General features: G+C 46.1%; 1 protein-coding gene across 1 annotated transcript in view; it reads left to right on the top strand.

Annotated features, from left to right (window-relative positions):
- The window catches only part of LOC124553621 (growth factor receptor-bound protein 14-like), a 1,033,185-nt gene that overhangs the window by 658,171 nt on the left and 358,477 nt on the right, over positions 1–16,537 (top strand). The window contains exon 7 of the mRNA XM_047127476.1: positions 10,731–10,859. Within this exon, the coding sequence (XP_046983432.1) occupies positions 10,731–10,859 (129 nt within the window). The remainder of the gene's footprint in view (positions 1–10,730; positions 10,860–16,537) is intronic.

Here is a 16,537-nt window from a genome sequence, read left to right on the forward strand (position 1 = left end):
CCAATACTAAACTGGTGATCCCTTGGTGCCTCAGAACATGTCCTACCAACCGGCCCCTTCTTCTTGTCAAGTTGTGCCACAAACTTCTCTTCTCCCCAATTCTATTCAATACCTCCTCATTAGTTATGTGATCTAACCATCTGATCTTCAGCATTCTTCTGTAGCACCACATTTTGAAAGCTTCTATTCTCTTTTTGTCCAAACTATTTATCATCCATGTTTCACTTCCCATACATAGCTACACTCCATACAAATACTTTCAGAAACGATTTCCTGACACTTAAATCTGTACTCAGTGTTAACAAATTACTCTTCTTCAGAAACGCTTTCCTTGCCGTTGCCAGTCTGCATTTTATATCCTCTCTACTTCGACCATCATCAGTTATTTTGTTCCCTAAATAGCAAAACTCCTTTACTACTTTAAGTCTCTCATTTCCTAATCTAATTCCCTCAGCATCACCCGACTTCATTCGGCTACATTCCATTATCCTCGTTTTGCTTTTGTTGATGTTCATCTTATATCCTCCTTTCAAGACACTATCCATTCCGTTCAACTGCTCTTCCAAGTCCTTTGCTGTCTCTGACAGAATTACAATGTCATCGGCTAACCTCAAGGTTTTTATTTCTTCACCATGGATTTTAATACCTACTCCGAATTTTTCTTTTGTTTTCTTCACTGCTTGCTCAATATACAGGTTGAATAACATCAGGGGAGAGGCTACAACCCTGTCTCACTCCATTCCCAACCACTGCTTCCCTTTCATGTCCCTCGACTCTTACAACTGCCATCTGGTTTCTCTACAAATTGTAAATAGCCTTTCGTTCCCTGTATTTTACCCCTGCCACCTTCAGAATTTGAAAGAGAGTATTCCAGTCAACATTGTCAAAAGCTTTCTCTAAGTCTACAAATGGTAGAAACGTAGGTTTGACTTTCCTTAATCTAGCTTCTAAGATAAGTCGTAGGGTCGGTATTGCCTCACGTGTTCCAATATTTCTACGGAATCCAAACTGATCTTCCCCTAGGTCGGCTTCTACTAGTTTTTCCATTCGTCTGTAAAGAATTTGGGTTAGTATTTTGCAGCTGTGACTTATTAAACTGATTGTTCGGTAATTTTCACATCTCCCAACACCTGTTTTCTTTCGGATTGGAATTATTATATTCTTCTTGAAGTCTGAGGGAATTTCTTTTGTCTCATACATCTTGCTCACCAGATGGTAGAGTTTTGTCAGGACTGGCTCTCCCAAGGCCATCAGTAGTTCTAATGGATAGTTATCTGCTCCCGGGGACTTGTTTCAACTTAAGTCTTTCAGTGCTCTGTCAAACTCTTCACGCAGTATCGTATCTCCCATTTCTTCTTCATCTACAGCCTCTTCCATTTCCATAATATTGTCCTCAAGTACATCGCCCTTGTAGAGACCCTCCATATACTCCTTCCACCTTTCTGCTTTCCCTATCATAATTGTGATTATTTTGATGAAGATGTTATTGCTAGTGTTCTGCATCTACATTTATACTCCGCAAGCCACCCAACGGTGTATGGCGGAGGGCACTTTACGTGCCACTGTCATTACCTCCCAGTCGCGTATGGTTCGCGGGAAGAACGACTGCCGGAAAGCCTCCGTTCGCGCTCGAATCTCTCTAATTTTACATTCGTGATCTCCTCGGGAGGTATAAGTAGGGGGAAGCAATATATTCGATACCTCATCCAGAAAAACACCCTCTCGAAACCTGGACAGCAAGCTACACCGCGATGCAGAGCGCCTCTCTTGCAGAGTTTGCTAAACGTCTCCGTAACGCTATCACGCTTACCAGATAACCCCGTGACGAAACGCGCCGCTCTTCTGAAGATACCATACTAGATAAAAGTAGCCTCATCTGTGTATAGGATGGATGGCACAAATCCCAGAATTGTGGTTGCATGGAGAAGAAACCAGTGGCAAAACTGCTCGCGAAATGGAAAGTCTGTCGCTAGTAAGCCCTCCACGCGCTGTAAGTGAAAGGGTGGTAACAACTGTCACGGAGAATGTCCCACACGGTCGCCTGGCTTACCCTGTACTGGTGGGCCAACTGCCTGCTACTGACACGGCGGTCGCCCTCCACAGTCTTAATCACGTTTTCCCGCAAGTCCCAACATTTCGGGTACGTCGTTCACGATTTCCTGCATCCTGAAACGACCCTGTCTCAGACAAGCGGTCAGGCACGTGTTGGATACATTGAATGCTCTGGTCGTTGTCGGCGGGGATAGATCTCCTGAATACAACCTTGCTTCCCGCCGCCCGCAGCTATTTTCCTTTCGCTAAGAAAACATCATAGGCAACGCCATCATTTGGCACCAATCAAATTAATCTCATTAAATGTCATCAGATACTCCTTAAAAAAATAATTAAAAAAATACAGCATTAACAAGTGCACACAGAACTAGAGCCAAAAAAAACCACAGCGCAGAAAAATCAGACTAGAAACCGACAAATATAAAAAAGAACATAATTAGAAAGAAAATTTGCTTATCAGAAAGAACTAAATCATAAATAAAATACAAGAAAGACTATAGAAAAAAGATACGATTACTGTATGTGTAAAACCTAAAAGTATATTTGGTCAAGCAATGTATATGTTCCAGAATGAGATTTTCACTCTGCAGCGGAGTGTGCGCTGATATGAAACTTCCTGACAGATTAAAACTGTGTGCCCGACCGAGACTCGAACTCGGGACCTTTGCCTTTCGCGGGCAAGTGCTCTACCATCTGAGCTACCGAAGCACGACTCACGCACGGTACTCACAGCTTTACTTCTGCCAGTATCTCGTCTCCTACCTTCCAAACTTTACAGAAACCCTCCTGGGAACCAAGCATAGCACTCCTGAAAGAAAGGATACTGCGGAGACATGGCTTAGCCACAGCGTGGGGGATGTTTCCAGAATGAGAGCTTCTGTAAAGTTTGGAAGGTAGGAGACGAGGTACTGTCAGAGGTAAAGCTGTGAGTACCGGGCGTGAGTCGTGCTTCGGTAGCTTAGTTGGTAGAGCACTTGCCCGTGAAAGGCAAAGGTCCCGAGTTCGAGTCTCGGTCGGGCACACAGTTTTAATCTGCCAGGAAGTTTCAATGTATATGTTAATTTGTAAATGAAAGTTTATCACGTTACAAAAAAAAAAAAAGTTCCGGTGAGATCACCGAATTTAAGCGCTGTCGGGCGTGGTCGGCACTTGGATCGGTGACCATCCAGCCGCCATGCGCTGTTGCCGTTTTCCGGGGTGCACTCAGCCTCGTGATGCCAACTGAGGAGCTACTCGACCGAATAGTAGCGGCTTCGGTCAAGAACACCATCATAACGACCGGGAGAGCGGTGTGCTGACCAAACCCCCTCCTGTCCGCTTCCTCCAGTGAGGATGACACGGCGGTCGGATGGTACCTGTAGCCCACTCGTGGCCTGAAGACGAAGTGCTGCGTCTTGTACTGATGACCATACTCTTTGTTTTCGCTGTGCTTATTTGCATCCTATATTCCACACAAGCTTCATTCAGATCTTTCAGCATGTTATTCACTGTCCGCTCACTTTCTGCCGCTAATACCATGTCATCAGCAAATCTTATACATTCTATTCTCTTTGCACCAATACATATTCCTCTTTTCCCATCTAAGGTTTTCTCAATAATCTCTTCAAAGTATACGTTAAACGACAGTGGGGAAAGGCATCGACCTTGTCTAACACCTCGTCCAAAGCTGCTTCCTTCTGACATTTCATTTCCAATCCTTATTCTTAGTTTCTGGTGTAAATATAGATTCTGTATCAGTCGTCTCTCTTTCCAATCTACTCCTATCCTCTTCAAAATATCCATCAGCTTGTTCCACTATCAAAAGCCTTTTCTAAATCTATAAACACAGCAAAGATTTCTCTACCCTTTTCCATACATCTTTCCACTATAGTTCTTAGCAGGCCAATAGCATCTCTTGTTCCTTTTCCTCTTCTAAATCCAAACTGCTCCTCTGCAATCCCTCTATCCAGCTTGCCACATAACCTTCTATTCAGCACTCTTAGCAAGACTTTAGCTGCATGAGAAATTAGACTGGTGGTCCAGTGCTCTTCACATTTTTTAGTGTTTCTACTTTAGTTTTTTGTTTAGTGTTTTAGTGGAAAGTGCCAACTACTCATAAATTTTTTTTTGTTTTTTGAATGATTTCCTATACTGTGTGCCCTATAAAATTTATATTGTTTACTCACACTTTCCTCTCTGCTTCTCTTATATAATATGACATAATTTTTTCTTTCTTCTTCAATTTATGTATAATCTGTAGTATATGTAAAAATAATTTCCTCCACTTCTGCACCATTATTATGCTAATGTTTTCCCTCGTAATGTTTTCCCCACCTAACAGTGCAAACTGCAGGAAGATATCAAACTGGAATACACAATGTGCATGTCGTATCACAAGTGCGTGACATACAGAAATTTGAACTCAAAATCAATGTGTCGATGGCAGTTGAGGAGCTACTCGACCGAATAGTAGCGGCTCCGGTCAAGAATACCATCATAACGACCGGGAGAGCGGTGTGCTGACCCCACGCCCCTCCTATCCGCATCCTCCACTGAGGATGACATGGCGGTCGAATGGTCCCGGTAGGCCGCTCATGGCCTGAAGACGGAGTGCAAGTACACAGCATGTCGGCAAGCTCTCAAAAATGTTCAAATGTGAGTGAATTCCTAAGGGACCAAACTGCTGAGGTCATCGGTCCCTAGACTTACACACAAACTATGCTAACAAGGGAACCTCCCCATCGCACCCGTCTCAGATTTAGTTATAAGTTGGCACAGGGATAGGCCTTGAAAAACTGAACACAGATCAATCGAGAAAACAGGAAGAAGTTGTGTGGAACTATGAAAAAAATGAGCAAAATATACAAACTAAGTAGTCCATGCACAAGGTAGGCAACATCGAGGAGAGTGTTAGCTTACGAGCGCCGTGGTCCCGTGGTTAGCGTGAGCAGCTGGGGAACGACAGGTCCTTGGTTTAAATCTTCTCTCGGGTGAAAATTTTAATTTTTTATTTTCAGATAATTATCAATGTTTAGGCACTCACACATAATCAACTTCGCTCTCCAAAATTCCAGGACATGTTCAGATTTGCTTGGACATATACAGAATTTGACGGTCTACGCACGGAAACATTTGAAAAAGTAAAAAACATATGTTTTGAGAGAGCACAGGGAAAACTGTGCGACTCTGAAACTGTTGCATTCATTTGATGCAGTTTATGTGACAAACTCTTATGTTTTCATCACTTTTTTTGGAGTGATTATCACATCCACAAGAAAACCTAAATCGGGCAAGGTAGAAGAATCTTTTTACCCATTCGCCAAGTGTGCAAGTTAGGTGGGTCGACAACATATTCCTGTCACGTGACGCACATGCCGTCACCAGTGTCGTAAAGAATATATCAGACGTGTTTTCCTGTGGAGGAATCGTTTGACCTATGACCTTGCGATCAAATGTTTTCTGTTCCTATTGGAGAGGCACGTCCTTTCGTCTACTAATCGCACGGTTTTGCGGTGCGGTCGCAAAAGACAGACATTAAACTTATTACAGTGAACAGAGACGTCAATGAATGAACAGACAGATCGTAACTTTGCGAAAATAAAAAAAGTAAAATTTTCACTCGAGGGAGGACTTGAACCAAGGACCTTGCGTTCCGCAGTTGCTCACTCTAACCACGAGACCACGGCGCTCATCAGCTATGATTGTCCTATATGTTGCACATGGACTACTCAGATTGTATATTTTGCTTATTTTTTCATAGTTCCACACAACTTCTTCCTGTTTTCTCGATTGATCTGTGTTCAGTTTTTCAAGGCCTATCCACTGTGTCAATTTATAACTAAATCTGAGGGGGGTGCGATGGGGAGGTTCCCTTGTAAGAACAACACAGACGCCATGCCCGAGGGAGGACTCGAACCTCCGGTGGGAGGGGCCGCACAATCCGCGACATGGCGCTTCTAACTGCGCAGTCACTCCACGCGGCGGCAGGCTCTCGATTCGAATACGGGTCCATTGTGTACAACTCTGTATCACATCCACAACAAGTTTAGTCAGCAAGAGATGTGAATCGGACACAACATTACCGATTACTATGGCAGGACAGGAAACTAGGACATGATGTATGAGGAACAGTACCACCGTCAAGGAGGAAACCATGCATACTGTAACTGTAACTGCATGGTACAGCGCCTATTAGACCGCAGTCTCTGTAACGAAGTGTGATTGAGTAAGTGGTCTCTAGTACGAGGGCTATCCACAAAGTACATTACGTTTTGGAATTAAAAATAAATAGTATTGGAAATTTTTTTTATTATATACAGATAAAGCCACACTTAAATACTACTTTTCTACATAGTTGCCATTTAAATTAAGGCACTTATCGTAGCGATGGACGAGGTTGGAAATTCCTTCGTCGTAAAATTCGGCCGCCAGCTCCTTCAACTTCTTGAAGGTGTGCGTCATTATCAAAACGCTGGATAGTCAACCCCTTCTTCTTTGCTGGGAATAAGTGGAAGTCGCTCGGTGCCAGGTCGGGACTGTACGGCGGATGAGGAAACAACTCCCACTTAAAAGATTCGAGAACTTCACGAGTGGCATTTGCCGTGTGGGACCGGGCGTTGTCGTGAATCGGCAAGATCTTTGAGCCCAACTTTCCCCTGCGCTTGTTTTGTATTGCTCTTCTGGGGTGGGGTTGTGCAGAGTTTGGCAATACCTTTGAGAGTTTACTGTAGTGCCTCTTTCCAGGAAATCCACAAAAATCACGCCTTTTCTGTCCCAAAAGAAGAGGTAACCACATGGTTGAAGGAGCAGGCGGCCGAATTTTACGACGAAGGAATTTCCAAGCTCGTCCATCGCTACGATAAGTGCCTTAATTTAAATGGCAACTATGTAGAAAAGTAGTATTTAAGTGTGGCTTTCATCTGTATATACACTCCTGGAAATTGAAATAAGAACACCGTGAATTCATTGTCCCAGGAAGGGGAAACTTTATTGACACATTCCTGGGGTCAGATACATCACATGATCACACTGACAGAACCACAGGCACATAGACACAGGCAACAGAGCATGCACAATGTCGGCACTAGTACAGTGTATATCCACCTTTCGCAGCAATGCAGGCTGCTATTCTCCCATGGAGACGATCGTAGAGATGCTGGATGTAGTCCTGTGGAACGGCTTGCCATGCCATTTCCACCTGGCGCCTCAGTTGGACCAGCGTTCGTGCTGGACGTGCAGACCGCGTGAGACGACGCTTCATCCAGTCCCAAACATGCTCAATGGGGGACAGATCCGGAGAACTTGCTGGCCAGGGTGGTTGACTTACACCTTCTAGAGCACGTTGGGTGGCACGGGATACATGCGGACGTGCATTGTCCTGTTGGAACAGCAAGTTCCCTTGCCGGTCTAGGAATTGTAGAACGATGGGTTCGATGACGGTTTGGATGTACCGTGCACTATTCAGTGTCCCCTCGACGATCACCAGTGGTGTACGGCCAGTGTAGGAGATCGCTCCCCACACCATGATGCCGGGTGTTGGCCCTGTGTGCCTCGGTCGTATGCAGTCCTGATTGTGGCGCTCACCTGCACGGCGCCAAACACGCATACGACCATCATTGGCACCAAGGCAGAAGCGACTCTCATCGCTGAAGACGACACGTCTCCATTCGTCCCTCCATTCACGCCTGTCGCGACACCACTGGAGGCGGGCTGCACGATGTTGGGGCGTGAGCGGAAGACGGCCTAACGGTGTGCGGGACCGTAGCCCAGCTTCATGGAGACGGTTGCGAATGGTCCTCGCCGATACCCCAGGAGCAACAGTGTCCCTAATTTGCTGGGAAGTGGCGGTGCGGTCCCCTACGGCACTGCGTAGGATCCTACGGTCTTGGCGTGCATCCGTGCGTCGCTGCGGTCCGGTCCCAGGTCGACGGGCACGTGCACCTTCCGCCGACCACTGGCGACAACATCGATGTACTGTGGAGACCTCACGCCCCACGTGTTGAGCAATTCGGCGGTACGTCCACCCGGCCTCCCGCATGCCCACTATACGCCCTCGCTCAAAGTCCGTCAACTGCACATACGGTTCACGTCCACGCTGTCGCGGCATGCTACCAGTGTTAAAGACTGCGATGGAGCTCCGTATGCCACGGCAAACTGGCTGACACTGACGGCGGCGGTGCACAAATGCTGCGCAGCTAGCGCCATTCGACGGCCAACACCGCGGTTCCTGGTGCGTCCGCTGTGCCGTGCGTGTGATCATTGCTTGTACAGCCCTCTCGCAGTGTCCGGAGCAAGTATGGTGGGTCTGACACACCGGTGTCAATGTGTTCTTTTTTCCATTTCCAGGAGTGTAATTTAAAAAATTTCCAATACTTTATTCATTTTTAATTCCAAAACGTAGTGTACTTTGTGGATAGCCCTCGTATTACGTATTTCCGGAGGTAAGTTCATTAGACATTTTTGGTTCCATATCCTCTCGTCGATCAGTCCTCAGAATTTGTGCACTGTGCAAAAAAATCACCCTGTTTCATCATCATCATCATTTAAGACTGATTGTGCCTTTCAGCGTTCAGTCTTGAGCATAGCCCCCCTTATAAAATTCCTCCATGATCCCCTATTCAGTGCTAACATTGGTGCCTCTTCTGATGTTAAACCTATTACTTCAAAATCATTCTTAACCGAATCCAGGTACCTTCTCCTTGGTCTGCCCCGACCTCCTACCCTCTACTGCTGAACCCATGAGTCTCTTGGGTAACCTTGCCTCTCCCATGCGTGTAACATGACCCCACCATCTAAGCCTGTTCGCCCTGACTGCTACATCTATAGAGTTCATTCCCAGTTTTTCTTTGATTTCCTCGTTGTGGACACCCTCCTGCCATTGTTCCCATCTACTAGTACCTGCGATCATCCTAGCTACTTTCATATTCGTAACCTCGACCTTGTTGATGAGGTAACCTGAATCCACCCAGCTTTCGCTCCCATACAACAAAGTTGGTCGAAAGATTGAACGGTGCACAGATAACTTAGTCTCGGTACTGACTTCCTTCTTGCAGAAGAGAGTAGATCGTAGCTGAGCGCTCACTGCATCAGCTTTGCTACACCTCGCTTCCAGTTCTTTCACTATGTTGCCTTCCTGTGAGCATATGCACCCTAACTACTTGAAACCGTCCACCTGTTCTAACTTTGTTCCTCCTATTTGGCACTCAATCCGTTTATATTTCTTTCCCACTGACATTACTTTCGTTTTGGAGATGCTAATAGTCCTTACATTTCTGAGCTAGCTCTGAAATATTACTCTGCAAACTTTCAATCGAATCTGCCATCACAACTAAGTCACCCGCATATGCGAGACTGCTTACTTTGTGTTCACATATCTTAATCTCACCCAGCCAGCCTATTGTTTTCAACATATGATCCATAAATAATATGAACAACAGACAGGTTGCAGCCTTGTCTTACCCCTGAAACTACTCTGAACCATGAATTTACTGTCAACTCTAACTGCTGCCTGAATATCCATGTAAAGACCTTTAATTGCTTGCAAAAGTTTGCCTCCTAGTCCACAATCTCGTAGAACAGACAATAACTTCCTCCTAGGAACCCGGTCATATGCCTTTTCTAGATCTATAAAGCATAGATTCCCTCTCAGGGGACACCGCCTAATAGTAGGCACCTTCAGTGCCGGGCGGGAGGGTTTGCGTGCTTCGGTGAAGTCGAGAGCTATGCCGGCGGTAGCATAGCTACTGGCAGGGTCTCCCAAGCCGGACTGGTCCCGACAGAGGAGCCAGACAAAGTGTGTCCCACAACATAGGGCAGGGAGGGCTCTAGAGGCGTAGTGAAGCCAGCTTCCCTAGAGGAGTAAACCTCATACAAATCCTGGTCCTCCTGGTTGGGGGTTGGGCATGGGGCTAATAACCCCATACTGTAAAAAAAAAGAATATTACGGAAATTCAACAGAAGCCTCGGAAACTGGATGGAAAGCATGTATCACGACCCCGGCAAAGGAAACGGATAAAGGATCCAACAGTAGCATCATGGAATGTGAGGACAATGCTTCAGCCTGGAAATGATCCATTCAGTTAGGCGAAAAGGGAGACCCAGAAGAAGATGGATCGATGAGGTAATAATGGATATCAGCAATATGGGAGTCCGGGGGTGGAAAAGAGCAGCAAATAACCGAGAAGTGTGGAGGAAGATTGTTGAAGAAGCCAAAGCTCACCAAGGGCTGTAGAGCTACTGAAGAAGAAGAAGAAGAAGAAGAAGAAGAAAGCATAGATTCAATTCCCTGTTCCACTCGTGATGCCGGCAACAATCAGAGCACCCTGTTTTATTCAGAAAATATTCGTAATGACCACGGAGTCCGCAGCTCGCGGTATAGTTGCCAGCGTTGCTACCTTTGGATCACGGGGTCCCGGGTTCGATTCCCGGTCGGGTTGGGAATTTTCTCTGCCGGGGGACTGGGTGTTTGTGTTGTCCTGATCATTTGATCATCCTCCTCACCTATGCTGACAGTGGTTAGAATGAATGTGAAAAATTGGGACTTTGTACGGGCGCTGATGACCGCGCGATTGAGCCCCCCACAAACCAAACATCATCATCATCATCATCATCATCAATTACCACGGACTCTTAAAATGTAGTTTTCCTTATTAATAGGAAATGGCGTTTTTGCTCAGCACCTGCTCGCTTCCCTGTTGCAGGCCGTGGTGGGGGGCTCCGTGGTGCTGCCGCCCATCTTCTCGCCGGTCTGGGTTCGAGACCCGAGCAAGCAGACGTGGACGCGCGCCTTCCTGCTGCTGCAGGGCCAGGAGCTGTACATCTCGCACAAGGTAGGCTGGACCAGAACGGGCCGGACCACGCTGCCCCACAGCAAGCCGCGTCGCCAGCTCACTACACCGGGCGGCCGAGTCGCTCTCGCTCCCACGTCAAATTCAGGTACAGACGAAGGAATAGAACAGCAGCGGCTACTCAGCGAGGAATACAGTCCGGAGAGGAGACTCTGTACCACACAAACTTCACTGTGTAACGGAAAAAGCGAAGTTCTTGAATAAAGATGACAAAGCCAGCGGCCGTATTTGAATCTAAAGCCGTTTATTCTTTTCTAAAAATATGCTACCAGTTTCGACACCACATGGGGTCATCTTCAGGTCCCGAATGTAACCTGCGATCCACAACAAGTTTCCTGTGCAGTGAACAGAATCGTATGCAGCGGACCAAAATTAACTGCATTCCGCAACAAACGAGTCGAGTATGGTGAGGTGAGAACTCGTCTGACCATCCTGGACTCGTTGCTACAGTAGGTAGCACGCTGGACATGGAGGTCCTAGTCTTAGATTCTAGCTTTAACGTACCCTAATCTCTTCTAGTTACGGTAGTTTTTAGGATGGTAGATGTTAAAGGCATGGTGAGCGATGGCCAGCGTCTTGAGGGTCATTCCAAGACCCGGGCCGCCGCCCACAACCAGGTGACGGGCAATATTATACCTATAACTTCTCTATTCAGTTTGTAAGTAGGCTGTTTAGGTTTTTTTATTGGTAACGCCACCTCTGTGTGAAAATCACTGGCTGTGCTGTGTGCAGTCTGTGTCTAGTTTGCATTGTTGTCTGCCATTGTAGTGTTAAGCAGCGGCAGCTGGATGTGAACAGCGCGTAGCGTTGCGCAGTTGGAGGTGAGCCGCCAGCAGTGGTGGATGTGGGGAGAGAGATGGCGGAGTTTTGTAATTTGTCATGAAATGCTATATATATTATGACTATTAAGGTAAATACATTGTTTGTTCTTTATCAATATCTTTCATTTGCTAACTATCCCTATCAGTAGTTAGTGCCTTCCGTAGTTTGAATCTTTTATTTAGCTGGCAGTAGTGGCGCTCGCTGTATTGCAGTAGTTCGAGTAATGAAGATTTTTGTGAGGTAAGTGATTTCTGAAAGGTATAGTTTAATGTTAGTCAGGGCCATTCTTTTGTAGGGATTTTGAAAGTCAGATTGCGTTGCGCTAAAAATATTGTGTGTCAGGTTAAGGACAGTCGTGTATAATTCTTCAAAGGGGACGTTTCAAGTTCTCTTCCTTCCTTCTTTCTAAATATCTAATTTCGTTTTGTTTATTAATATCTTACTTGATTTTGTATTAGTTATAAGTTTTTCTAATGCTGCACAAAAAAAGATATCTAATGGATGTAAACAAACAGAGCCCGCCTCCACGTGGCGGGACACGGGCAACAGTGTGAGTGGGGACGGGAGCCGGTGTGGTGTTACTTTGTCACCCCGGACCCCGGACCCAGTCACAGCGGCTAAGTGGCAACATACGACCCACCATAAGAAATTAGACGGTGGGTCATAAAATATAAGCAGCTAGTGAAAAAAAAGTAGGTATGGGATATAGTTGCTTTTGACACGGTGCATATGATTCTGTTCATTGCGTGGGATCTGAAGATGACACCGAGTGGTGTCGAAACTGGTAGCACGTTTAAAAAAATAACAAACGATGTTAGATTCGAAAACGGCCGCTGGTTTTGTCATCACTACTCCAGTACTACGTCTCCGGCTGCAGTCCCACTTGACAGATTACCAGGGAAAAAGTGAAGCGCCCAGAACACGTGGTCGGACGAGAATGTAACTCGCACCCCGACCCGCACTGCAACAAATGATTTGAGCTGCAGTTGTCTGTGACAGGCAGTGCGGCACGCAGCGAGCGTTAGTGCTTTTTGCCATTCCCTTTTCAGTCGCTCTTGTATTTGCTTTGGCCGGCCGGAGTGGTTCAAATGGCTCTGACCACTATGGGACTCAACTGCTGAGGTCATTAGTCCCCTAGAACTTAGAACTAGTTAAACCTAACTAACCTAAGGACATCACACAGATCCATTCCCGAGGCAGGATTCGAACCAGCGACCGTAGCGGTCGCGCGGTTCCAGACTGCAGCGCCTTTAACCGCACGGCCACTTCGGCCGGCCCCGGCCGGAGTGGTCGAGCGGTTCTAGGCGCTACAATGTGGAACCGCGCGACCGCTACGGTCGCTGGTTCGAATCCTGCCTCGCGAATGGATGTGTGTGATGTCCTTAGGTTAGTTAGGTTTAAGTAGTTCTAAGTTCTAGGGGACTAATGGCCTCAGCAGTTAACTCCCATACTGCTCACAAGGGAAGCTCCCCATCGCATCCCCCTCAGATTTAGTTATAAGTCGGCACAGTGGATAGGTCTTGAAAAACTGAACACACATCAATCGAGAAAAAAGGAAAAAGTTGTGTGGAACTATGAAAAAAATAAGCAAAATATACAAACTGAGTAGTCCATGAGCACGATAGGCAACACCAAGGAGCCTGTGAGCTCAGCAGCGCCGTGGTCCCGTGGTTAGCGTGAGCGGCTGCTGAATGACAGGTCCTTGGTTCAAGTCTTCCCTCGAGTGAAAAGTTTACTTTCGTTTTTTTATTTCTGATCTGTCCGTTCGTTCACTGACGTCTCTGTTCACTGTAATGAGTTTAGTGTCTGTGTTTTGCGACCGCACCGCAAAACCATGCTATTAGTAGACGAAAGGACGTTCCTCTCCAATGCGAACCGAAAACATTTGAATCGCAAGGCCATAGGTCAACCGATTCCTCCACAGGAAAACACGTCTGATATATTCTATACGACACTGGTGACGGCATATGCGTCACATGACAGGAATATGTTGTCGACCCAACTAACGCCGGCACGGTAGCTCAGCGAGTTCGGTCAGAGGGTTAGCTCCCCTCTAAAATAAAAAAACTGAGTTAATCGATCAACAACGAACTTAAACGGATCTCTTACGACGTCCACCCGAGCAGATGCAACGAACGAAACCGAACAAAAAATGAGATTTAAAAAAAAAAAAAAAAAAAAAAAGGAACTATTTTGTACACTTGGCGAATGTGTAAAAAGATTCTTCTACCTTGCCCGATACTACGGCGCAGTTATCTCGCATCGGACGACAGACGGACAGATAATAATTGTCTGAAAACAAAACAAGAAGGAAGACTTGAACCAAGGACCTCTCGTTCCGTAGCCGCTCACGCTAACCACGGGACCACGGCGCTCCTAAGCTCATAGTCTCCTAGATGTTGCCTATGTTGCGCATGGACTACTCAGTTTGTATATTTTGCTTATTTTTTTCATAGTTCCACACAACTTCTTCCTGTTTTGACGATTGATGTGTGTTCAGTTTTTCAAGGCCTATCCACTGTGCCAACTTATAACTAAATCTGAGGGGGGTGCGATGGGGAGGTTCCCTTGTCAGAGCCATTTGAACCATTTTGTATTTGCTTTTGCAGTCGCCGTACTGTCCACTGTCTGATCTTGAGCGCTTCTAGCGGTGATTCCCGTCTCAGGATCAATCCACACAAAGTCGGGTCTAAACTACAGAAATATAATCCCCTGCACGTAAACGACATTTTGCTGATTATCATCAGGCCTTGCTTGACTCTTACTAATCAGAACGCGTCCAGCGTAAGACCATACTATTTCAACCACACACGAAGAAAAAATTCACAAAACTACAGGAATAATTCGCTTTGTCAGCATAAATCAAATATATCGGTAACCTGTAAACTAATCGATAGTTCAGCTGTCATAATCAAATACGTCAGAACCGCACTGAAAAATCTTCGCCTAACACGTCACGCGATTCATCGACTCCAGTAATTGGTGTGTGAACTTCAGAATCACGTCCAAAGGCAAACCAATGAAATTCAGTTTAAGAGAAGCCTAAACGATTTATTGGTGGCCAACTCCTTCCACTCCATTGATGAATTTCTCAGTAGATCTAATATAACTTTTGCACAATTTCAGTGCAGTAATGTGCTCATTGTAAAAACGTATTACATTAGTTCTATTACATTATTACATGTTTTTTATTTTAAATTCAGTGCATTAGTGCTTGTAAAATGATTCTTTTATACAGTGTTCATTAAAAAAATTACAATCATTCCACTTGGAGCCTGTGGAAGGTACGAGGGCAGTTCAATAAGTAATGCAACACATTTTTTTTCTCGGCCAATTTTGGTTGAAAAAACCGGAAATTTCTTGTGGAATATTTTCAAACATTCGCGCTTCGTCTCGTATAGTTTGATTGACTTCCGACAGGTGGCAGCGCTGTACGGAGCTGTTAAAATGGCGTCTGTAACGGATGTGCGTTGCAAACAACGGGCAGTGATCGAGTTTCTTTTGGCGGAAAACCAGGGCATCTCAGATATTCATAGGCGCTTGCGGAATGTCTACGATGATCTGGCAGTGGACAAAAGCACGGTGAGTCGTTGGGCAGAGCGTGTGTCATCATCGCCGCAAGGTCAAGCAAGACTGTCTGATCTCCCGCGTGCGGGCCGGCCGTGCACAGCTGTGACTCCTGCAATGGCGGAGCGTGCGAACACACTCGTTCGAGATGATCGACGGATCACCGTCAAACAACTCAGTGCTCAACTTGACATCTCTGTTGGTAGTGCTGTCACAATTGTTCACCAGTTGGGATATTCAAAGGTTTGTTCCCGCTGGGTCCCTCGTTGTCTAACCGAACACCATAAAGAGCAAAGGAGAACCATCTGTGCGGAATTGCTTGCTCGTCATGTGGCTGAGGGTGACAATTTCTTGTCAAAGATTGTTACAGGCGATGAAACATGGGTTCATCACTTCGAACCTGAAGCAAAACGGCAATCAATGGAGTGGCGCCACACCCACTCCCATACCAAGAAAAAGTTTAAAGCCATACCCTCAGCCGGTAAAGTCATGGTTACAGTCTTCTGGGACGCTGAAGGGGTTATTCTGTTCGATGTCCTTCCCCGTGGTCAAACGATCAACTCTGAAGTGTGTTGTGCTACTCTTCAGAAATTGAAGAAACGACTTCAGCGTGTTCGTAGGCACAAAAATCTGAACGAACTTCTCCTTCTTCGTGACAACGCAAGACCTCACACAAGTCTTCGCACCCGAGAGGAGCTCACAAAACTTCAGTGGACTGTTCTTCCTCATGCACCCTACAGCTCCGATCTCGCACCGTCGGATTTCCATATGTTTGGCCCAATGAAGGACGCAATCAGTGGGAGGCACTACGCGGATGATGAAGAAGTTATTGATGCAGTACGACGTTGGCTCCGACATCTACCAGTGGAATGGTACCGTGCAGGCATACAGGCCCTCATTTCAAGGTGGCGTAAGGCCGTAGCATTGAATGGAGATTACGTTGAAAAATAGTGTTGTGTAGCTAAAAGATTGGGGAATAACCTGGTCTGTTTCAATGCTGAATAAAACAAACCCCTGTTTCAGAAAAAAATGTGTTGAATTACTTATTGAACTGCCCTCGTACATTAGCTTATTTGTTTCAAGCCGGCCGGAGTGGCCGAGCGGTTCTAGGCGCTGCAGTCTGGAGCCGCGCGACCGCTACGGCCGCACGTTCGAACCCTGCCTTGGGCGTGGATGTGTGTGATGTCCTTAGGTTGGTTAGGTTTAAGGTCTAGGGGACTGATGACCTCAGAAGTTAAGTCCCACAGTGCTCAGTCCACCTAAGGTTAGGG

This window comes from Schistocerca americana, chromosome 11 (genome assembly GCF_021461395.2).
Source record: "Schistocerca americana isolate TAMUIC-IGC-003095 chromosome 11, iqSchAmer2.1, whole genome shotgun sequence".
In the NCBI taxonomy this organism is placed as follows: domain Eukaryota; kingdom Metazoa; phylum Arthropoda; class Insecta; order Orthoptera; family Acrididae; genus Schistocerca; species Schistocerca americana.